The sequence below is a fragment of the Mustela nigripes genome, chromosome 2 (genome assembly GCF_022355385.1).
Source record: "Mustela nigripes isolate SB6536 chromosome 2, MUSNIG.SB6536, whole genome shotgun sequence".
In the NCBI taxonomy this organism is placed as follows: Eukaryota; Metazoa; Chordata; class Mammalia; order Carnivora; family Mustelidae; genus Mustela; species Mustela nigripes.
Window position 1 is genome coordinate 207,272,487 of NC_081558.1, and position 24,216 is coordinate 207,296,702.

Here is a 24,216-nt window from a genome sequence, read left to right on the forward strand (position 1 = left end):
CCAAGGTTTACAACCCAGATGGGAAAATTGGCTCCCTCTCCTTCAGCTTCACTTCGAGCCCGCTTTGGGGTCTTCTCCCTGGGAGCTGCTAAGGAAGCTCCGTCCCCCATCTTCCTGACTGACCAACCCCTTCTCTGGGGGGAGCCGAGGTCCTCCTTTTCAGAAAGCTGGGAAGGAGGGGTGAGTTCCTGGGCCTCTAGTAACCCAGCTGAATATTTTCCAGGTTATCTAACCAAACTCCTGCAAAACCACACCGCCTATGCCTGTGATGGGGACCATTTGAATCTACAGTGCCCTCGGCATTCTACGATAAGTGTCCAATCGGCATTTTATGGGCAAGATTATCAAATGTGTAGTGCCCAGCAGCCTGCCTCCCAGAGGGAAGACCACGTGGCCTGTGTGGCTCCCACCACATTGCAGGTACCGCCCTTTGTAGATGCTTTAAGATGATGCAACGGTTCTCTCTCCCTCCCTCTCCTCCTCCCGCCCTCCGTCTCCCCATCACTCTCTCTCTTTCTCTGTATAGATGCTTGTGATTACATAGTTCACTCACAGCAAACCTGATCCACGAAAACCTCAGTTCATACGAATCATCAATTTCACGGGTGAGCTATTTGCTTCTCAAAAGGATTCGTCACCAGACAAGTCTCAATGGAATTCCTCCTTCCTGGAGAGCTCCCTTAGCGCACGTGCAGCATGAATTAATCCAGAGGCATAGTCCCTACTGCGGTAAAGCCAAGTACAGTCCAGTTGGGCTTTGACCTCTGGGACCACCCTTCCCGGGGATCCCCCAGCAGAGAGGGAAAGCTGGGGATGCTTTAGTGGGAACCACAGGTCCCCGTGAGGCTGACGGCCAAGGTCATATCAACTTCTAGGAGAAGCACTGGAGGAAGGGAAACCTCAGTCACGGTCGTTCTTCACAAAATGGTCTTCTTCTCCAGTTGTAGATGAGGATGTTATTCTGGTTTTAAGCTACTTTGGGCAGCCTCTGCTGATTTGTTCTTCTGTTGGAGAGTACCAGGAATTTGCAGAGAGCACCTAACCTCCTCTTTCTCTTTCTTTCTTTCTTTCTTTCTTTCTTGTTGGCATTAAGGGAAAGATCTGGTATAGGAGGAGGTCAGAGCCAATATTTCAGTGGAGATTTTAGACTCCTCCTGGCTCTTTGATTTTTTTCAGCCACAAGAAATGTGGGCGAAAATAAATTGTTGAGGAAGACTAAGGAATAATGGAATTAGCATAAGGCTGTGTAGCTCTCCTTAAGGCCCAAAGAGAAGCCCAAAGAGTATGATAATGTAAGGATTTTTTTTATTTCTCCCACCACTTGTTGCTTCCATTCCAAGCATCTTAGTATCTGGGCAGTCATGTGGTTGGTAAAGGCACCTGCTGAGTAGCCAAAAGAATGTGTCTGAGTGACTTCCCAGAGGCCACATGTTGTTTCCGGAGACGAAGTTACTTTCCGTGTGTCCCCCACCACATTCTGTAGCCCTCGTGGCCTGTGCCCAGTCTTTACCCAACTTCCCTGCCCGCCCTGCCCTGGCGCCCGGGCCATCTGCTGCTCGCCCAGGTGCAGAAGACGAGCACTGGGACGGGGGTGCCTGTTCTGTGACGGAGCGACCTCCTGGCACCCTGAGCTCCCACGCACAGGCGCCGCCCTCCCCGCCCAGCATGGGTGCCTGGCTCTGCCAGGCAGGCCCGGGGGAAGAGGATGTTTCCAGAGCCAAGCAGACAAGTTAGCATTTGTGAACCCGGTTCTGATGTTGTGCAGAAGGTTTGTCTGCCAGAGGCGTCCCCGTGTGCTGCTCTTTCATCCGGAGATCAAGAGAGCCTCTATGTCGTGTCTTTTGACTGGGGCCTCGGAGCTGTGGCAAGGGGCTTCCTCTCCCTCGGAGGGAGGGTGCCCGATGTGGGAGACAACAGGTATCAACGTCCACCCAGAAGCCCCTCAGCGGATCTGGCCCATGGCTGAAGGTCACCAGGAAGGTTCCCCCCACCCCAATGCGGTTTTTAGCCAGGACACAGTTCGGGAACAGTCCTGCCTTGAGTCCCGCGCTGTGGCTGTGATACGGACACTGGAGACCCCCAGGGGCTGAGTCATTTCATGATGACCCTCGGCCACGAGAACGCGTCCCGTCGTCTGAGGGTCCCCAGGGTTTCCCCTGGACGTGTTTTCTGATTTCATACACGTCCGCTGGACCCCTTGAGGGACTACCTGGTAGGGCCGGCCTTCCCCACGGAGCTGCGCCATGCGCTACGAGGAGAGCACGGCGACTCAGACAGCCTCGTGACTGCGCCAAACTCAGTCCAATGGGAATAAGGAAATTCTTGGGAAATGTTCGCCGGACTTGGTGTCCTTTTAACAGACCCCGAGTGGAAGTCTTCTGTGACTGTCGTGGGCTCCGTTTGGAAATGGAAAAGGGACAGCGAGGTGCTAGGCTCCTCTGGGACCCCGTGAACGGTCCTCGGCGAGCTTCTCTGGACCAGGTTCATTCACAAAGGAGTGAGCTGCCCAGAAAAAAATTGAGAGCAAGAGACAGTTGAGGGAAAACGTCTAAGCCCAATGCTCACCAGCAACGCCTGAGCATTCCACAGAGAAAATCGCTCCAAAGGGAACACGTGGGGCCTGTGTCCTTGTCGTTGGCAAGGCTGGGAATCTGCTTTTCAGTTTTCCTCAGTTGGCCCGTGTTTGGGTTGGGTCTCCAAGGCGTCCCCCAAACACTGAGTAGTTCTCTGTGGTCTGTGCCCGGCTGTTTTCTGCGGCTGGAGAGCTCTGGCTGTGATTCCTGACCCCCACAGCGCTCTCGCAGCCCGCCTGGGGCGGGGGGGGGGGCCTCCGAGGCCCGTCTCACCCGCTCACTGAGCTTCTCAGATCCTGCCCACGTTTCCTGGGATCTCCGTGATGCGGCACTTTTGCCGAAACCGTGCACAGCACTTCCAGCGGAGACAGATGGGGGGGCTGGTCTTCCGATGGGGTCTGCCACGGGTGGGTCAGGTGTCTTGTTCTGGGAAGGACAGGGAGACGGGGAGCAGACCTGATCATGCCCGTAGGCAAGCTCTCGGCTTAGACCCAGCTCCGCGCAGCTCGAAGGTTCTTTGGGTGGACACCCAGGCCGGACAGACGGAGCCGAGAGCCGCCCGGGGGTGGGATCTCCCAGACACTGTGTGTGGTTTTCAAGCCTATCCCTTTTCTACCCCCTCCTTTTAGAAGGTGCTGGATGAATGCCAGAACCAGCGGGCCTGCCACCTCCTGGTCAATAGCCGTGTTTTCGGACCTGACCTTTGTCCAGGAAGCAGTAAATACCTCCTGGTCTCCTTTAAATGCCAGCCTAGTAAGTAACGTCTGAGGGGCACAGTGCGTTTCGGGTGTGGCTTCCCTGTTTCAGTCACAGCCTTCACAGGGGATCTCTGCCAGAGGGTGGTAGTCCCGCTTAGAGACTTGTTAATAGAGATGTCCTACCTGTTTTTGTAAGTTTATGTGTATTTGTGTGTGTGTGTGTGTGTGTGTGTGTGTGTGTGCACCCATATATCCACATGCATTCTTACAAACCCCTGAGTTTAAAAAATCCTTCTTGGTGTGGAAACCCCAGTTGTACCGTGCTACAGCTATCAGGGGTGGCAAGAGGCCTTCCCCCCAAACGAAGAGCCACTTCTCCTTTTCAGAGGAAGCCCACCGCCAGCTGCGGGACCCCTTGCTCTCACGAGAGGACACAGCTGCCCCCAGGCCCCTGGTTCCAGATCTCTATGAACTCGCCTCTTTGCTTTCACTAAAGCAGGGGCTCCGTACCCAGTGTCTCTTCCTCAAGGAGAAAGAATTTGGAAAGGTCTCTGGGGGGAGCAGCCTCCTCCACTCTGATTCTCGCCTTTCTCTCTCTGGTGACTTGTATCACCTGTAACGCATGTTAGTTTTGTGATCAACCCATTGCCAGACAAAAGGAACGGCTTTCTGGGGCGCAGGTCACACTTAGGGGCATGGCGGGTCAGCCCGAGAGAGGTCACAGGCAACGGCAGGGTTAGAGGCTCCCAGGAATCCTTGAAAAAACTTGTTGAAAAGAAAGCAACAGCGTTTCACTAAAGAATTATATACATGGCCATCCCAACACATCTTTTTTGGGTTTTTTGCCTTTTGTTCTCTGTGGGTTTCTGCCTCTGGAGCCCAGCAGCTTCCCATTGGCAGCCAGGGTGCCGGGGATCAGTGAGGCTTCGGGTCACACGTGTGTCGTGTGTGGTCTCCAGTGCGCACTTGCAGAGAAAGCAGGAGATCCTCTCAGCAAATATCCAGCTTTGCGTCTTTAACCCTTTCCTTGCTGGGGCGCGGACACCCCTGAAAGGCCCCTCTGGCTCTTCCCCCATACTGGGTGTTCAAACGCACGTTCACGCTCAGACACACATACACATCACCACACACTTATAGGGTACGCACAGTCGCTCGTACATACACAATAGCACACCTGTGTATACTGTCACATGCATAGACACTGTCGCACACATACTCGTGATCACGAAGACCCAAAGCAGACCCCAACTTTGCACTCCGACCGGCGTCTCCCCGGGAAGTCAGGAAGTCATGGCAACTCCTGCCTCACTCGGACACATCCCTTCTAGATCTCTGTGTCCTCAGCCATGTCCTTCCCATGGCTAAGTCTCCAAAGCAGCTGTCCTCGTCCTCCTTCCGTGGTGGGGAAGACAACCCCCTTTTAAAGTGGCCCTTGTTCACAATGTCAAGGATTGGAGAATCTGGGTGGTGGGAATATGCCCGTCTATTGTGATATTCTCTCACATTTTCTATACTTTGGAAGTTTTTTGTAATCAAAAGGTCCTTTTGGAGGACCAGCCTCTAAAAGAGGTAAAAAGGCCCTCGTGAGATTGGCAGAACTTTGACTCTAAGTCAGTGCCGGACCACAGCCTTATTCCCGCACCGAGCAAGTAGGTCTGATCGCTGATTTTGTTTCAGCAAAACACTTGCGGAGCCTCTGCTGTGCACAGGTGTCAGGCCAGCTGCTGGGTGGGAAGACTGCTCTCGGGTTTTGCAGAAGTTTCTTGGATGGGGTTCCGTGTGGGACAGCTCCCAACCTTCCTTCGTGTGGCACCATTTACTGCATCTTCACACAACTGCTTCCTTGTTGTCCTTTAGTTTCTAGCAACCGTCACCTTTCTCGGGAAAGACCAGACCTGTCTAAAAAACATCTCAGCGGGAGCCCTGCTGTCTTGGTACTGGGCAGGTCCATCTGGGGGAGTTGACCCCAGCAGGGGTGCAGAGAAGGCATTCCTGCACCTGGCAGGTGATGGTGGGGCTGAGGACGGCGGGTTGAGGGGCGAGCATAGAAGGAGCGCTCCCCGTGGAAGCCTGTGGCCAGAAGAAGCAGTGGGGGGGGGCAAGCAGGAGCACTGGCCGGGGAGCCATTGCAGGATCCCCGGGGCCCTGATGGCCAAGGAAGGAGGTGGATTCTTTCTTTAAACAGGGATGGTGTGCGGGTGCGGTTTTAAAATGGCCTCTGGTTGGCCTGTGTGGTAATAGATTAGGGGCAGAGCCCTTGTGTCTTAGTCTGTTCGAGCTAGTGTAACAAAATGCTGTAAACCGGAAGGCTTATAATCAACGGAAGTTCATTTCTTGTTGTTCTGGGGGCTGTGAAGACCAAGATCGAAGTGCTGGCCGATTTGGTATCTGCCGAGGGCCCCTTTCCTCCACCAGTGGTTGTCTTTTTGCTCTAACTACCTTGGCAGAAGGGATGAGAAATCTCTCTGGGGTCTCTCTCATGAAGGACACTAATCCCCTCGTGACCTAAGCCCCTCCCAAAGGCCCCACCCCCTAACACCGTCAAGTTGGGCATTAGGATTTCAACTTGAGTTGAAAGGGGACGCAGCGGTTCGGACCAGAGGACTTTGGGTAACGGAGACATCGGTGACCCGAGGTCCTGCAGGTTAGGAGACGCCCCTGCTGCTGCTGTGAGTGGGGAAGGAGGAAGAGAAGGGCCCCCACATGCTCCAGACTCTTTTTCTGCCACCCTCCTAGCCCGGAGGCCCTTTGTCTCTGGTGCCAGCCCGAACGTGACACGGACTGTTCGAAGGGGTACCCGGCTGCACCCGGGGCTGCGGGGACCCAGCCCTCATCCCAAGTGCCAACTATGTGCATCTCTCCCCGGCCCTGCCTGTGGGCAGTGAAACCTGCCACCGTGGGAGCCTTTACGCCGGGGAGCTGGGCCAACACCGCCTACCGGGGCTGGCCTGTTGGCTGGTCTGGGAGCTGTTTTACAGGGACACTGGCTTCATGAATCAAATGTCAAGTGAGGATAATGTACTGCCCGCACGGGGGTAAGGAGTGTGTGAGTACAGTGCTGTGTAGACGAAAACTACAGTGCGGCTTGTAAGAGGCTGAGCCTGGGCTTGTCATGCGGGTGCCCTCAGGGACCAGCGACCGTCATTCCAGGGGGCAGATTAAGTCCTTGCTGAGGATGGGAGTATCTGGAAGGCAGTGAGACACCAGGTGTTGGGGGCTGGGCTGGGGTCTGCCCCAGGTGCGGGCAAGAGCAGGACATACTGCCTGTAGAGAATTTAAAAACACATACACACACACACACACACACACATTAGAAGTGACTAAATCTCTGTATGTTGAGAACATCACCACGCGTGACCGTCCTAAGGAACATCAGTGATCGCACAGGTGACGCTGCTCACCCGCTTTGAAGGGCCCTGCGGATATGCAGGTGCATATCTGTGTTATTAAGGAGAACCTGCCTAGCCCCTGCTTGGCAGAATTGGGGGGGGTGGTGTCTTGCTACTGTTGTCCTTGAAGAAGAGTCCTGGCGGTTCTTCTGCCTGGGCTCCTGTCACTCTCCCCATCCACACCCATGAGGAAGCTTCTGGAAGGCTCCCCACCCACCCCCACCCCTGCCCCACCCCACCTTGTCTAATTTGAGGCCATCGAGCACTCTCACCCAGCTCTAAAACAAATTCTCTTTCTCTACCCAAAGTAGCAATTTGTAGCGGTCTCATTGTTTTTAGGACCCAGAAGTGTCACTCTTAGGTGACAGTGAATCAGCACATTCCTAAGGAACCCAGTGACTCAACATCACACAGGCTAACCCCAAGCTTGTAATGTGACACTCACAGGCCCCTCCATTCCAGGAGATGATTGGCCCGTAATCTGGGGACAGTATCACCAGAGGCCTTAGAGTAGGGGTGTTGTGTTTCTCTGGGTGAGTCTGGCCCGCGTGGAGAAACTCCGTTAGTGAATGGGCCTTAGTACTTCCGAGAGGCGGTGGCTGAGAAGTACACATCATGACAAGCCTTGAAAAATCTCTTCTAATTTTTAAAAATTCTGAGAAAGTGAGGAAGGAAGGGGGGAAGGAAAAGCAAAGCAAAGGACAAGAAAAAAGAAAAGAAAAGAAGCCAATCCTGTTGAAAAGGAAAGCTTCCAATTTGCTAGATTAGGCTTGGTTTTCATCCTTTTGGGCGAGCTTTGCCCCTGGAAGGCATTCTTAACATTCTTCAGTATTCTCCCAGGCAGATGGGGGCTTGGGCTCTCTTGGTGTGTCTACCCCGCGCCCTCTGTTCTGCATCAAAGGCCATCGTTCATTCTGGGCCTTTGAAGTAAGGCAGTATTTTGGTGTTGGTGGGATTTAGCATTTACTCGCCAAAAACACTGAAAACCTCACCCCAGTGCGGATGTGACTCACCAGAATCAAACCCTCCGATGTCAGGGTCAGACTCAGTGTCTTTTCTGTTTAGCAAAAGAAAACAAAGCTTTTCTTGGCTTTAGGTCCAGGGACCGGGTGAAGGGCATTCTAGACATCGCTTCGTCACCACTTAGATTTTCCCTCCTCTGTTAGTTCCTCGTGTGTTCAACCACAAGCATCAGCAACCCGGTTTCTGTTTCATGCCTTTCATTAATCTTGAGTGTTCCATCACCACAGATTAAGGGACTGTGCCACAATTTATCAACTGATGGTGTACTGAGATCCTGAATTTCCAATCTCAATCTGAAGTGAGATTTCCTCACTGTTCTTCTCCTCTTGGTGTAGAAAGGTGTGGGAATTCACACATTACAGAAAAAGGTAGACTTTACATTTGGGGATTATTTTCTTTCGTGTTTTAAGTTTGGGGCTTGAGCATCAGCGATGCCAGGATATGAAGTCCCATGGCCAGGCCACCGTTGCCCTAGTGTTTACCCCTTCTGACTTCCTGGAAGGCTTCTTGGGGGGTGATTTCAAATTGATTTGATTACAAGGCATAGTAAGGAAAAATTTCACATTTTGGCCCAGCACAACACACACACAACTCAAAAGATTTTTTTTTTAAATTATAAAATAGTGTTATTCCTTGTTTGCATGATGAACTTTGATGCTTTCTAAACTCTTCTTTGTTTTTTTTAAATTGCAGGTCACAAATGACTAAACTGATATCCTGAATAGAATAGAATAGAATAGGCCTCAAATCAGTTTGAAAAACTTTTGCTTGAGGTGTTTGAGGGATCTGGGTGGGAATGGCCTGCACCTTCCATCCAAAAACATGAGTGAGTCAGAGAAGTGACAGTGGGGGTTGGGGAGTGGTCATGGGGGGTAGTCATGGGGGATAGTCTTTGGGGGTGGCCATGGTAGTAGTGGTCATCGGGGTGGTCATGGGGATTGGTCATAGGGGTGGGAATGGAAAATGGCCACGGAGGGTGGTCATGAAGGAAGGTCATCGGGGTGGTCATGGGGCGTGGTCTTTGGGGGGTGGTCACAGTGGGAGTGGTCATGGGAGTGGTCATGGGGGATGGTCATGGAGATGGTCATGGGGGGTGGTCAAGGAGATGGTCATGGGGGTGGTCATGGGGAATGGCCATAAGAGGGGTAGCATTGGGCGGGACAGTCGCGGGAGAGTAGATATGGGGGCTGCTAGTTTTCTTTCCTCTTGACACTTTCTTCTTCCCCATCCCAGACAGTCCACGGCAGCCCGAGTAGCTCCTACGATTTAGCTCCTGTTGGCTTGTTTGGCTCCAAAATGTTCCCATTTGCTCTGCAGTTGCCATTTCAAAGTAGAAGAATCTAGGAGTAATAATACAGGATCTTTTCTTTTCCCTTACAAAATGTTAGGGAGGTGAGGAGAGGAGACCCACACGTGCAAACAAATGACCATGGTCTCCTTTGTGTTCTGCTTTGTTTTGATTTTGCAAAGTTTAAGGTAAGTGGCAGACTAGGAAAAGATACTCGTAATACCTAATAGAGGAAAGTTAGCATCCAGAACATACGAATCACTGCTGCAGCGTCTAAAAATCCAAAACACAACACACCAAGGATATGAAGAGGGGGTTTCCAAGAGAGTTGTTCTGAAGATTAGATTCACTGATACATTTAAAGATCTTAGAACAGGGCTTAATCCATAGGAGGAGCTCAGTAAATAGTAGCTTTTGTAATTTTTGAAATATCTTTATTGAGGTACGATTTACATAGCATAAATTTCACTGATGATAAGTGTGCCATTCAGTGATTTTCAGCAAATGGGCTAAGTCATGCCACCATCACCACGGTCCAGCTGTAGAACATTTTCATCATCTCAAAAATGTCCTGTGTTCATTGTTGTTGTTTCCCTGTGATCCCAAACCTCAGCCCCAATAGAACCACTCACCTACATTCTGTCTCTATGGCTTTGCCTTTCTGGAGATCTCAACAAAATAGAGTCATACAATACCTGATCCTTGGTGTCTGGAGTGTTAACAATGATTGCTTTTAAAAACCAAATCATCATGAAACAAGGTTATTAATGGAATGCTTTTCCAGTATGGTCTTTTAAAAAAAAACAATCAACTATATTTTCATCAGCAGTGCATGTACCATGTGAATGCTGTGTGACATTGCAAAGAGAAATGTTTCTGTGGTCGGTGAATGACACAGATGCACAGACCTTTCCCTAAATTCTTTGGGAACAAACCTGGTGTGGGTTGTCATATGGTAGCACAGACCACAGCAGCCAAGCCTCGTTTGCTCCTGGATCACCAGACTGGGGGCTGGAAGAAGGAACTCTTCATAAGACACATGCCCTGTTCTTTCCCTCTCCAAGCCAAGGAAATCATTTACTTTTACAACCTCTCTCTTTTTATATATGGAAATGGGGGTGCTAGGATATTAGGAAATCTGGTGGTGAGGTTTAATTGGGCTCTCTCCTGAAGTTTAATCTGCAATCAGGTAATTCCTGATCTTTACTCATGTGGGTCTAAGTCAACATTTGAGGAAAGGCTCCCTTCCATTAAGGAATGTGTGACCTCAAGTGGAGAGAGAGAGAGACATCCTTTATGGCCAGGCCCATCCCCAAACCGAGCCCAACGCGGCCAGTGAGCCCTGTCTTCCCCTATACTTGGCTCCTGTCTCCTCTGCCTTCCTCTTCCTGTCATTCCCACCTCTTCCTGCAGAGGGCTCTTATTCCAGGGTCAGACCCCACCCCCGGTGGGGCTGTTCCCACTGGCCTTCCCAGGAAGCAGCTCCAGGGGGTGGATGAGTGGCCAGGGGTTGGGCAGAACTCCCCCATTCCTCCTGAGAGAAGCTGATGGTGCCGTTAATTTTTTTTCTGCTTCAGATGAATTAAAAAACAAAACCATATGTGAAGACCAAGAGCTGAAACTGCACTGTCACCCTTCCAAGTTTCTCAACATCTACTCTGCGAGCTACGGCAGGAGGACCCAGGAGAGGGACACCTGCGCCTCCGAAGCAGAGTGGCTCCCCCCCTTTGGTATGTGGCTTCATGGGGCTATCTCATTCGGTGCCAAGGGGATTGGGACTCTGGCCAGTACCTGGATTAGAGGGAAAGCCAAGGGCAGGGAGGAACCCCAGGGGTGCCACCTCCTTCTGCCCCACATTCCCAAATTTGTCCATCGTTTAGTCATTTCACATCAAGTAGTTATTGAGTACCGACTGTATGCAGGGTCCTGTTCTATGGGTGGAAGAGTTGTCAGTGACCAACACAGGGTCTTCATGGAACCTCATGGAATTTCCAGCTGTGCACAAAGTGGTCGTGAGAGAATGAGCAAATGAAAGGAGTTCACTTGTTGTATTTCAGGTGCACTCAAGTGCTAAGGGGTAAAGCACACTGTGGAGGGGACATAGGGGAGGCCGGGGTGTGCTTCAGAGAGGCCCGGCATTGCAGGGTCACTGGTATGCTGAGCAGAGACTTAAAAGAGGAGGCCTGCGGATACCTGGGGATGGCATTTGGGTAGGGAGAAGAGCCTGGACCATAACTGGTTGTGTAGGGTTGTAGCAAGCTCAGGGAGTCATTCTTCTTAGGGGTCTGCAGTCTAGAGCCAAGAGGTGATGGCCGGGATGTGGGGCTGGAAGCTGCCCCCATCGAAGTCACCCGATGTTATGATTAGTCAGGGCTTCCCAGAGAAACAGAACCAACAGGACAGACATGCATACATTTGGAGAGATTGATGCTAAGGAATTGGCTTACATAGTGGTGGTGCTTGGCAGATCCAAAACCTGTACAGTGGGTTGGCAGTCTGGGAACCCAGGTAAGACTTGGTGTTCAGTCTTGAGTCTGAATTCTGTGAGATGGTAGGCTGGAAGCAGGCAGATTTTCTGTACTGCAGCCTGGAGGGAAATTCATTTTTCAGAAAACCTGTCTTTGCCCTTCAGGCCTTCAACTAATTGGTTGAGGCCCACCCCCATCAGGAAGAATAATCTGCTTTACTCAGAGTCTACTTTGCATATGAAATGTTAGTCCTATCTTTAAAATATCTTCACGACCACATCTAGACTGGTGATTCATCATAGCATCGCTGAACTGAGACATAAAATTAACCATCGTATATCCCAGTCTCCAGCAGAGAAGCAACCTGATCTCTACCCTCCATATTACCCAGGAGAACAGGCCCCAAGGGGACATAGCACAGAGAGCTGCACTTGATTCATCAAAATCTAAAGTGAGCTCCAAGGAGAGCACATGATGTGATGAGCACTGGGTGTTACATGCAACTAATAAATCATTAAACACTACCCCCAAAACTAATGATGTCCTATACGTTGGCCAATTGAATTTAAATTAAAAAAATAATAATAATAAATGAAAATAAAATGAGCTCCAAAATGTATTAAACTGCTATATTCACATGTGAAATTAAACATTAATTTTAAAAAGAAATTCGTATAAAACCAATATCTCAGATCTGGGAGGCGGGCGGTGGAGAACATAAAGTGACTGACTGTCCAGGCAAACTCTCACGCAAGACTAGAGAGAGAACAAAAACCAGTTCAAGAGGAACATGTGCCCCCGCCCCCGCCAAGGCCCCCAGCCCAGTGTTCTGGGAAGAAAGGCCCCTCGGCGGCTGATGGCAGAGGGTCCTCTAAGGGCAAAGAGAGGCCGAAGTGGGCATCTAGCTGCACTTGATTAGCTCTGGGCAGAGGATTCCTATTTAACGGGCTTGGCTGCCAAATGGGGCAGTGAGGTCCTTGTGGGCGTGGCTTCCCATTGTATGTCCTGGCACCACCCCACGCCCAACACCCTGGTGAATGACCTGGGAGTTCCTGACACTCCAGTCTCCCTCGCATGTAACCCTTGCGTGTTTTCAGAACATCTTCACCCACTCCTGCCTTGGTCCCACTACTGCATCAGCTCAGAGACCACTGCCTGGTCACTGCAGTCTCCCTGCTCCCCGGCTGGCCTTCCCCTCACCCCCAGGTGGCCAGAGGCATCCTTCTAAAGGGCTAGTGTGATCCCTGTTCTTCCAAACATCCTGCAAGGACACTTCTTATGATCTGGTCTCCTCGGCTGGGTAAGGGGCCCTTGGTGATCTGACCTATTTCTGCAAAAAAGGGGCTCTCCTTCTTGATACTGGGGTGGGGCGGCCCATTTCTCAAGCTTGTGAAATCTAACTGAGCCACCTGTGTTTGGGGAGGCGGCCCTAAGCCCCAACAGTTTCAGCCGTTGTTTTGAACAGAAGTCGGTCATCAAAGCAGACGGACAGGTACGCAGGCTGATTTATGTACCGTGGGTCGCGCTGCCTTAGGTTCCTGAGAAGCTGGGAGTGGGGCTGAGAGGGAAACGTAACCAGCCAAAGAAAATGTTAGCAGACATCATGGCTAAAGCGCAGGTTTCCATAGAGACTTCGAGGAATCCTTCGGTCAGCCAGCTGTGCCCGTGCCACGAATAACCCTTGTGGACGCGGGAAAGGTCTCTGAATGGAAGACCATGCCCCTTGCTCAGGGGTTCAGTTTGAAACGTCTGAGCCCCGGCAAAGTCTCCCGGCAGAAACCACCTGCTCGTCCCGCCCCCATCCCCTCGCATCCCTCAAGGTCAAGGGCTCCCGTCCCTCGCCCGTGGACTACGCGTAAGGCTGAGGGACAGGCTGTTCTCTGCATTCAGGAACGGCTGCCAAATGCCGGAGGGCGTCCTGCCCCTGTGCTCTGCAGGGGAGAGGCTTGCAGAGAAGAGGAGAGGCCCTTGGGAGGGCTTCTCATCCTCCGCTCACCCCCAGCCTCACGCGGAGGCCTGGACTGTGCCCGCCTTCCAGGTCAACATCAAGGCCAGACCCTTGCACGTGTGCCTACAGACCACTGGCTGCCCGTGCGGACGTATCCCCCCCATCTCGCCGAGTGCTGAAAACTCATTCCCTCCTCGGCCCCAGGGAGACTCTCCATAAGGTTTCAACCTGTGCTGAGCGTGTTCTGCCCCCCGAGCTCCCTTTCATCCCCCTCCTGTGAACACTTTACCATTACCTGCCTTTTGCCCAGCCGCCTCCTGCTGACTCGCCCGCACTGAGTACCTCTCACCGGCAGCTCTGGGCATCTCTAACCCGGACCACCCAGACCAGCCTGGCTGCTCAGCCTCCCTTCTCCCCGATTCCCTCCCTCAGTCCCTTCCTCACTTAGCAGCCGGAGAGAGATTATTAAAATAAGTCAGATCACAGCACCTGCGCGCCGTAACTAGAATCCACCCATTCTCCCACCTGCGGGTGTGTCCTCCCTTGGATGGGGCACTGCACACTCACTCATAGCCTGGGGTCTTTGCACAAGCTCTTCCCTTGGCCTGGAATGTTCTCACCCCACCATGCAGGAATCAAGTCAGGCATCCTTCTCAGACGGGGTTCCCGGGGCTCCCTGCCAGCGTGGGACCTTGTCTCTGCAGTGCCAAGCGGCACCCCTGTTGGAGTGTCTTCATATCACGGAAACCATCACTTACCTGCCTCGGGTCTCTTTCCCCAGGGGAGGGCAAGCGCTCATAGAGACGGTGTCTGTCTGCTCCCCGCAGAATTCCCAGCATCCCGAGCTGTGCCTGGCCCAGAGTGGGTGTCCACGTGAACCCTGACGTGCGTGAATGAATCAGAGCCCCTCCTAAGGGAAGTGTCCACACAGGGCTCCCACAGGTGCCAACCTGGTGTCGTCATGGCTTCCAACCCCACATGAGATGCTGGAAATCCGGACTCTTTTTTTTTTTTTTTTCTTTTAATGTGAAATGTTCCAACTTTTAAAACACTGTGTGAGCCAAACAAAACATGCCTCCGGGCCACATCCGGTCCCTGGGCTGCCAGTTACTAAGTTACTATGGCTTGGCCACATTCGCTTTGAAGAAGAGAAAAATTCATTCTCAACCCTGGGACCTGACATGCGCTTGGTGGGATGACCATCTAGGGCCGGGTGGTCAGGCCTCACCGCGGCCTCTGGAAGGTGATGGGTGTACCTTTCCTCGGGGATAAGCCGCCGTCTGGTGGAACTGAGAATTCTCCAGCCTCCACGCCTCCCTGGCAACACGCGTGGTGAGAGCCGGCTGGGCCCCAGCGAGGTCAGGAAGCACTGCTGAGCTGGGCTTTTGTTCCCAAATACGGAGAGGTCATTTCCAGTTCTTTCCTAAAGGTGACTAGTGGGATCCCTGTTAGTGTCCTGCACCAGAGCCCTAAGGACATTTAAGGGACATAAGAAGACAGTGCAGCCATAAATGTTACCCATCAAATGAGGAGCTTTTGCCTTCTCAGGGTCTCCTCCAAGTCCTGATGTCTGAGCGTAGGATTGTTTTTACATAATGGAAATTCTAATTCAAATGTATTCTAAGATACATTTGATTCACTTGATACATTTGATTCATACATCCATTTGATTCATACATTTGAAATGTAACTTTATACCCTGGGTGGTCTCCCACATGTCCAACCAAATGCCAACAATGCCAGTCATTTCTTCATATCTTGTTGAAGGGATGTAGCATAGCACGTAATTAACCATACCTCAGTGGCTGGCGTATTTTACTGCTTCTGATCTTCAAATATGCTAAGTGGTGTATGATGAACTTGTGCTCGTAGCATTTTCTTTCCTCCGGGTTGTTTCCTTGGGATAAATTCCCAGAAGTTTTATACTGAAAGAGGGTGTGGGCATGTTTACAATTCTTTAAGTGTATCCCCAGACTTCTTTCCAAAAACTTCTTGTTCCAATTCATGTGTGTAAACAGCGACGTACACTCCTGGGTTTCCTTGCAACTCTGGTAGAGGCATGTATGATTTTTCTTTGTGGTTCCAATTTAATAGATGTAAAACAGTCTTCTTATTTGCCTTTCTTTGTCTATGAATGGCTTTGAACATTTCCCATGTTTTTGTGGCTCTTGTATTTACACTCGCTCCCACTATCTCTCTAGCCTTTGTCCTTTTTTTTTTCCCCACTGGTGGGACCCTTATTATTATTTTTTTTCATAAATTTTAACATGACAGAGGAAAGATGTTAATCCTTGACATGCTTTTTCCTGCTGCCCGTCTCCCACCCCACAATATATTTTTTCCTGGACTTACAGTTTGGTTTTGTTATAGGCTGGTTTGTTGCTTTTTTGATTCTGTGTGCTTTGTACCCCGTCGGATGGGATCAAGAGGAAGGGGCTTCATGGCAGTGGGGAGGAAGACATCCCTGGTGGGGGTCAGGGCATCTGCACTTAACCTCACACCCGACTGTCATGTGTGACATCATCACGATCCCATGAGCTGCTTCAGGGCTGCCCTTGGCCTGACTGACGGTACCTACCCTAGTGGGACCCGAGCTCATGCCAGACATCCCAAAAGATATAAGGGGCCTCATTCCTGTCTGCAGCAAAGGCTTTGAGACCCCACCTGAAGGAGGGCGAGCAGAGCCTCCATTCTGTGCACAGTGCCCTAAGCTGGTCCCGTCTGGAATGCACCAGGCAGGCAAGGCCATGGTGAGACATTGGCTACATGCTACACGATGACCTTGGACTGTGCTTCCCAGCCTTTTCCTTCAGAAAATTCTATTTACATGGCACAGTGGCATGAAGGACGGCACTGCCCAACTCCAAATCCAATAGCTGGGGGGCATCGGGGGGCCTGAGGGAAATATCCAGCATACTTGCGCTCATTTACTTTGAAGTTGGGAAGTTCTACTCTGAGATGCACTTGGCCTCTGGGTGCAAAGCTAACCAACGCTGGGCTTCTCCTCAAGGCCTTCGACTCTCATTAACACTTTCCTCAAGGTCCTCTCAACGTATGCTCGAAGTTCACCCACATTTTGAGGAACTCTTTGTATGCCAGAAACTCACTTTTAAGTGTGAAAATATGCACTTGTTTTCTGTTGCTGTGGCAATATACCCTGAAATTTAATAGCTTAAAATATAAACAAATATTTATTCCCTCACAGTTTCTATGAAGCAGGAATTCTGGGGTGGTTTGGGTGGTGTTTATGACTTAGGGTCGCACGTGTTCTGGTGAGGTCTCAGATGGGACACTGGCTGGGGTGACAGTCACCTGAAGGCTGAGCTTCCAAGGTGGGTCTCTTATATGGCAGACTGAGTCGGTATTGTTGTTGGCGGAGATGGGGTCACATGGACTGGTTCACTGTGGGAGGAGGGTACACAAGGGCTATGAGTTCCAGAAACTGGTGATGACTAGGGATCATCTTGAAGGCTGTTAGGGGCTGAGTTCTGTGTCCCTAAATTTTATAGGCTAAAGTCCTAAACCCCAGCACCCCAAAATGCAACTGCATTTAAGGAGAGGGTCTTTAAAGAGGTGTTTAAGTCAGATTAAGGTCTGATGGGTGCTAATCCAATATAACTTGTGTCCTTATAAGAAGAGGAGGTTAGGACACAGACATACACAGAGGAAGACCATGTGAGGACACATGGTCTTGCCATCTGCAAGCCAAGGAGAAAGGCCTCAGAAGGTACAACCCTACTGTCATCTCAGGCTTCTGGCTTCCAGAACGGAATGGAAATACACTTCTGCTGTTTAAGCTCCCAAGGGGTGGTACTTGTTACAGCAGCTGTAGGAAACTAATACTTTGCAATAACCCTGAACTATGAAATAAAGGGGAAGACATGAAAGACCAATGACTAAGCTAGCTGTGAAGCCATCTTCAAAAAAGTGGTATCTTTTGGCCACATGAATTCAAACAAAGCTATATCTGCAGTCTTGTCTTGAGGGTGCTGACCCTTCAAAGACATGCCTGAAAGAGCTTCCAGCAGGTCAGTTCTATCAGAATCTATGTCTTGTCAAGTGTAAGGGAAAGGAATGTGTGAAAGTGACTGATCGCTGTTGGTCCCACATGGACACCAGTGAAACTACATCTTAACACAGGGCAGGGTGAGCCTTCCCACAGACCTGGGCATGAACTTCGGGGAGGTCTCCTGCCTGGGCGTCCATTGTGACGTGTCATTTCCTGCTGCAGTTACGTTTTCTGGGTGGGCTCCAGGGATCCTGCTGTTTCCTGAGAAACCACCCAGTGGGCCTCAAGGTCTGGGCTAAGGCCATCCCAAGGCCAAGTGTGGGTGGACCTCGACTTTCCAGCCAAAGATTAAGGTGCCAGGGGACCCGTGCTGCCAAGAGCAGCCTAATTATCCAAATAAACAGACGTTGTAAAGATTAATTAACTTCAGTTTCAGTGTTGAACAATAGCTTAAAAAAATAATTAAAGGGTGGAATATCATGTTATCAGATGGGTTGGGGGCGGAGGATGATTTGCCAGGAAGAGAGGGTGCAAATAAAATCAGCCTGAGAGGGAGATAATCACTTGCAAAGAAAGTCCTGGAAACAACCCAGAGCTCAGTGTCAACAAGGATATGGTCAGACCTAAGTCAGACCTGAATTACCTTGGGCCTCTTCCTGAAAACACACTGTGGGTTTCACTCTGACCAAGATAAACTCTTTTGCTTCCAGCGAACTCTAAGAGTGCAGAAGCACACCTCTCTAAATCACGCTCGCCGAAAGACCTCCTGGGTCAAAGAGGGTTGTGGGCTTATAGATGAAAAGGGTTTCTTTTTCCTTCCTCTGTTAGCCTGAAAGAATATGGTCAGGCACACATCCTAAGAAAATATAAGTTTTCTAGGGCAGTCATACAATTCTGCCGGGAGTATGAATCAGAAATTTTCTGGGTAACAGTTGGGCGGTGTGTATCAAAAGCCTTAATATTTTAAGCAGTCTTTGACAAAGCAATGTACTTCCAGGAATTCCTGTGGAAACTATCGTGCTCATGTGCAAATATTTAGCTCTAAGGATGCTCCACAAAGAACTGTTTCTATTTATTTATTTGAGAGAAAGAGAGCACGAGTTTGGGCGGGGGAGAGGCAGAAGGAGAGAGAGATCCTCCAATGGACTCCCCACTGAGCGTGGGCTCCACTTCAGGACCCTGAGATCAGGATACAAGCCAAAATCAAGAGTCAGATGCCTAACTGACCGAGTCACCCAGGTGCCCCACACCGAACTGCTTCTAATGTTCAAAACCGGAAATTATTTGAACAATGATTGCATTGTGTATTGTAAATAGAGCTGGCACATTCGTACAATGAAAAACTATGCAATTCTTTAAAATTATGTTCATGTTAAAATTTTGCAGATATACTAAATGGGAAAAAATAGCCTACAAAGTGATAAGTATATGACACCACTGAGGGGGAAGGACCTTCCCACACAGAAAAGTGGTGGAAGGAGGTTCCTTAAAGATTGATAGTTTTGTTTTGTTTTGTTTTGTTTCCGGATTTATAGGCATTTTTATTTTTCTAGTTTTGGCTTATCTGTGATTTTTGAGATTTGAACTACAAACACATATTTCCTTTGTAATAGAATAAACAATAGTTACATCAGACTTCTAAGAAAAATTTCATAATTCAGACCGTTACCTCTTCCCAATGCAGAAATCGTACATCCCATTCTCGGATCTCTTGACTGTGAATTCTGAAGGGTTTAGGGAAAGGCTAGGGGACCCTATAGACTTTTGGAAATGAAACGGCTGAGTCCCAAGATGTGAAATGTGTCAACTTAAAAGATGCCGGTGTATGCTCCACAGTTTACACTCTCCCAGCTGTGCTCAAGAGTTTCCATTGATCTGTGTCTTCTTCAACACTTGGGATAGTCAGTCTTCTTAATCTTCAACACTTGGGATAGTCAGTCTTAAGTTTTGCTGATCTATAAAGTGCAAAATATTATTTTCATCATGGTCTTAATCTGTATTTCCCTGATTTATATATCATATAAGCAAACTATTATATATAACTTATTGTAACATATCACATATATGATGAACAACCTGTGTCCCAGCAAAGCTTTGGGGACACCCCATCAGTTGATAGGCAAGTGTTGAGAACAGCCTGTCATGTTAGCTGTTGTTGTAAGTGAACGGAACTTTGTAAGGACTCTAAAATTCTCTCCTCTGTTCTCTGCTCTCCAAGTTCTAAATTCCTCCCCTTGTGTATTATTTTTTAAAGATTTTATTTATCTATTTATTTATTTGGTGGGGGAGGGGCAGAGGGAGAAGGAGACTCCCCGCTGACTCCCCGCTGAGCAATGAGCCCCACACTGGGCTCAGTCTTAGGACTCTGAGATCACGACCAGAGCCAAAAACCAAGAGTCAGAAACTCAACCAACTGAGCCCCCTGGCACCCCACCCCATATGTATTATTAAAATTGCTTCCAAGCTGAGTTTGGTTCCCTTCTGCTCCCGGGGCTTCCCATACACTGTCCCTAAAGGACAACAGCACGAGGCCATTTCTCTAGGCTGCGTGTCACTAGCAGAATAAAGTCTGCCTTTGGCTAAGCGTTCACAGGCAAACTCAGTCTCTCTCCAGGTTCCTTTTCCCTGCTCGTTCTCTGTGGCTTCCCCGTCCACATACCACTATTCCAGCTCATGGTCAGCCCCCTGGACTCCCCTTAAGTGACGCTACTTTGGTGTTTATGCCTTTCTGTCTTGCTCGTTTCTACCCAGTTACACACCTTCTCCCGTGACCAAGTCTCTCTAACCCCAGCGAGCCCGTCATCACCGTGAAGGTCCACACTCCTCTCTCCCGACACGGACCCTAGCACCCCTGTCCTCGCCTTGCACTGGCGACACTCACGCCCTGTTTCACGTGGCTGGACATCAGGTCCCACGTGTGGGTTTTGTCTGCAGCTCCAGCACACTCTGTGAAAGCAAGGTAGACTTCTTCTGACTTGTTTCTTATACAGCACTTAGCGCCTCTGCACCTCACCTCTGTACGTGTGAAATTCATATTGAATAATTGTGTTGGCGTTGTGCCAGGTGCTGAAGAACCTATCCTCGTGTTTATTTAGTTCATTTCATTCATCCATTCTTCAGTTATTTACTGGGTTTCTACACTGGGCCAGGATGTGGGCATTGATTACAAACCAGACAGAAAGAGTCGCTGTCCTCTCGGAGCTTGTGTTCACGCAGAGGAGATGCCTTCTCAAAGTAGACAAATAGGGGTGCCGGGGGGGCTCAGTTGGTTAAGGGTCTGACTCTTGATTTCAGGTCACGATCTCAGGGTCTTGAAATCAAGCCCCATATCTAGCTCTGCTCTGAGTGGGGATCCTGCTTAAGATTCTCTCTCTTCCTCAGGGCACCTGGGTGGCTCAGTCAGTTAAGCGTCTGCTTCTGAACTCAGGTCATGATCCCAGGGCCCTAGGATCAAGCCCGGCGTCAGGCTCCTGGCTCAGCGGGAAACCTGTTTCTCCCTCTCCCTTGGCTCCTCCCCTTACTCATGCTCTGTCTCATGCTCTCTCTCTAATAAATTAAAAAAAAAAATCTTAAAAAAGAAAAAGAGAGACTCTCTCTCTTCCTCTCCTTCTTACCATTTCCCTGCCCACTCATTCTATAAAAAAAAAAAAAAAAAAAAAAAAAGCAAATGAAGTATTTCAAGGCATGGTAAGGGGCATAAAAGAAATAGTCTTCATTCAGCGTTTTACATATTTACAAGGCCAGTTACATTATTTGCAGGGATTGGTACAAAATGAAAATGTAGGACCCCTTGCTCCAAAATATGTAAGAATTTCAAGACAGTAAGACCAGAGTGTCACAGCAAGCTCACGGCCCTGCTAGCACCTGTCCAGAAGCCCGCTCTGCCTATAGAGGACTTAGCCCATATGACTTATATGGCAAAGCATCCCGGGGACATTAATGAGACAGAAAATTTTCCGAGAAACTATGTCCATGAACTTGAAATCCAGCTCAGTGTATTTCCTTAACAGAAAATAGCAGAAGCCCCGTGGTTAGCCAGATACGGATGCAACCTGAAATTCTTGTTGGTGTTCCCTGCCTTTCAGACTGCCTGTCTTACTGGGCTTTGCAAGTATTATCCAGGAGGTGCTATGGGAAGCAGAGATGCAAAATCATGGTCAACGATCACCATTTCGGGAGCCCCTGTCCGCCAAGAGTGAAAAAATACCTCACTGTCACCTATGCCTGTGGTAAGAATATACACCCCCCCCTAACCTGCTCTAAGACCCACGTCTTTGGGAGGTGGTGATCATGGGAAAAGGCGTTTTCATGCAACAAACCATACTCCTGAAACAGTGTTGTCACCCCAGATATTCCAGAGTACTTTTTTTTCATCCTTTATTCCTGTCTAGGATGTTCACATTAAATAAGCAATACAAGTTCTTTGGTCACAGTTCGTTTTGAAAGCACTTTCAGCGATCAGATCGGCCACAAATGGGAAGAGGACAGAAAGTGCAAGCACATGGGAGAAGAGTGATTTTAATCTGGGTGCTTAGGAGGCTCTGAAATTTATGGGTATATGACGCAAGCTCGCAGAAGTATTGTTTGGCTCTCGCTTACCCTTGCAGTCTTGGTTTCAGGCTCTAAATGACTAACTCTCTATGCCGCCAACAGCCATATTATCTGCATACCCACCGCGGTGAGTCAACAGATCAAATGCTCACCCGAAAACAATTAAAAGTGTTACATGACAGCAGACTTGGTTTTCCCAGCATCTTCAAACAAGAAAATGCAACGCCTGGTCCATTAGAGTCCAATTTTACAGAGCTGCCTGAAAGTGAAAGGGCAGTACTGATTCTCGGAGGGTAGGGCAGGTTTCTGGTTTGTCAGCCTGACACGTTCGTTTTGAAATGATCATGGGAGCCAAGGGAGGGCGAAGAGAACCGTATCTGCAAAACCTGATGTGTGTGCTCCTGGAAACCCCTTCTCCCGCCAGATCTCCCCACCTTGTTCTTTGTGTAACAGCTTGAATGAGATATAATTCACAGGTCATCTGGTTCTCCTCCTAAGGCACACGAATCAGTGGTTTTAGAATTTTAGTTTATTCTCGGGATTTAATTTTGTTCACAGAATCATGCAACCATCGCCACAATTAACTTATGAACATTCTCATTATCCCCCAAAGAAACTCTGCCCCCTTAACTGTCACCCCCCCAATGCACCCCCGCTGCCCCACCCCAGGCCACCACCGATCTACTTTCTGTCTTGATGGATTTGCCTCTTGTACCTCTCATATAAATGGCATCATGCAGGAGGTAAGGGTTTTCTTTATTGTTTCGTTTTGTTTTTTTCGTGATTGGCGCCTCTTTACCTAGCGTGTTTGCAAGGTTCATCCATGCTGTGATCTAATCATCCTTTTTGTGATCTAATAATATTTCAGTGCATTCCCCAGCCTTTTATATGCTGAGACAAACATGTCCTCTGCGGTGTCAAAGCCGTAATTGGTACAATAAGGTGGCGGCATGAATGCATTTCCTCACTAACAGCAGCCACATGTGGACCGCAGGGAATGTGATGTGACTTTCCCTCTCAGCCTGTATTCCTGCTCCCATGCCGGAGCAGCTCTGGGGTTCCTCCAAGAAGCCACACAGAGCACCCTGCAGGTCTAGGAGCGTCTGGCCTCTCCAGCTGAGTGTTGAAGGAGGGTAGCCTGCAAACGAGGTGAATTTCCTGCTGTGCCTTCAAGGAGGAGCTCACAGCTCCCAGGGTGGAGGCTTTTCTTAGTGGAGAGAAAGTGGGCTCTTGGGGCCTGGAGGTCCTGCTCCGGTTCAAGCTGCTTCTCCCACGCCCATTCATTCAGTGCACTGAGGGCATGTGCTCAGCGTCCGTGGCACCTGGTGCCAAGAATTGGGTAGTTAAAAAAAAAAAAAAAAAGGGAGTATGGTTCTTGTCCTTGGCATTATCAGTTGAGGGCTAGAGAGGGCCACTTAAAAAATGAGGAGGTAAATCCGGGCAGCCCATGACAAGTCCCAAGTGGGGGGGGGGGGGGCGCGGAGCTGGTGAGGTCAAGGTGGCGTGAAATCGCCCAGGAGCAGCCAGGACCCGGTCCTGTGGGGTCCTGGGGGAAGGTGCCAGTGGAGGGCTCGCGGTGGGGGAGTCAGACCGCCGTGATGACTGGACTTTTAAGAGACCAGTCTGTGGGGCGTGGGGTGGGGAGCAGGCTGGAGTGGGCTGGGGGTGGGTGCCAGCTGGAACAAGAGCGAGTAAAAACCGGATGGATTTGATAAATAAATAAAATCTTTAAAAAAAAAAAAAAAGATGGATTTGAGAAAGGTTTGGAAAGCGGGAAATGCAGGAGACGCTGAGGACACCTGCCTGGGGGAAAGACTGGGGGCAGTGGGACGGGGGTGAAGGATGTTCAGTCTCGGGGCCTGTCTTCTCTGGCACGAGATGAGGTCCTCAGCCCCGAGGACGGGGAAGGGAAGGGGGTTTGAGAAGACAAGAGAAGGTATAAAGGAAGGGCTGCGGGGGGCGGAGGCTACTGCCAGAGTTCTCCGGGACACTGGTCCGCCTGCTGGTGTGGTTCTTCCCAGTGCGGCCAGCTGCTTGAGGGGTCCTCGAGGCTCACTGGTCAATGACAAGGAAGGGGGAGCATCGGGGTGCCCCCAGCTGAGTGATCACAGTGGTGGATAGAGGAATCCGAGCTGCAGCTAGGAGGGGCTTCGGGAAGAAGGGAGAGTGGGAGGGTCAGTGGAGGGTCCGGGTGAGGTTGAGGATGGCAGACGGAAGCACCGGCAAGTGTCAGTTGAGGACTGAAGGCTGAGGTCAGGAAGAGGGCTTG

The 24,216-nt window shown here is 50.0% G+C and overlaps 1 protein-coding gene across 2 annotated transcripts in view; it reads left to right on the forward strand.

Moving 5' to 3' along the window:
• Positions 1-24,216, forward strand: part of EVA1C (eva-1 homolog C) — a 68,969-nt gene that overhangs the window by 32,700 nt on the left and 12,053 nt on the right. The window contains exons 2-5 of one of the 2 annotated variants that reach the window (XM_059392259.1): positions 224-420; positions 3,203-3,326; positions 10,549-10,701; positions 21,482-21,625. In XM_059392259.1, coding sequence (XP_059248242.1) covers positions 224-420; positions 3,203-3,326; positions 10,549-10,701; positions 21,482-21,625 — 618 coding nt within the window. The remainder of the gene's footprint in view (positions 1-223; positions 421-3,202; positions 3,327-10,548; positions 10,702-21,481; positions 21,626-24,216) is intronic. The other variant, XM_059392260.1, reaches the window with a different exon arrangement.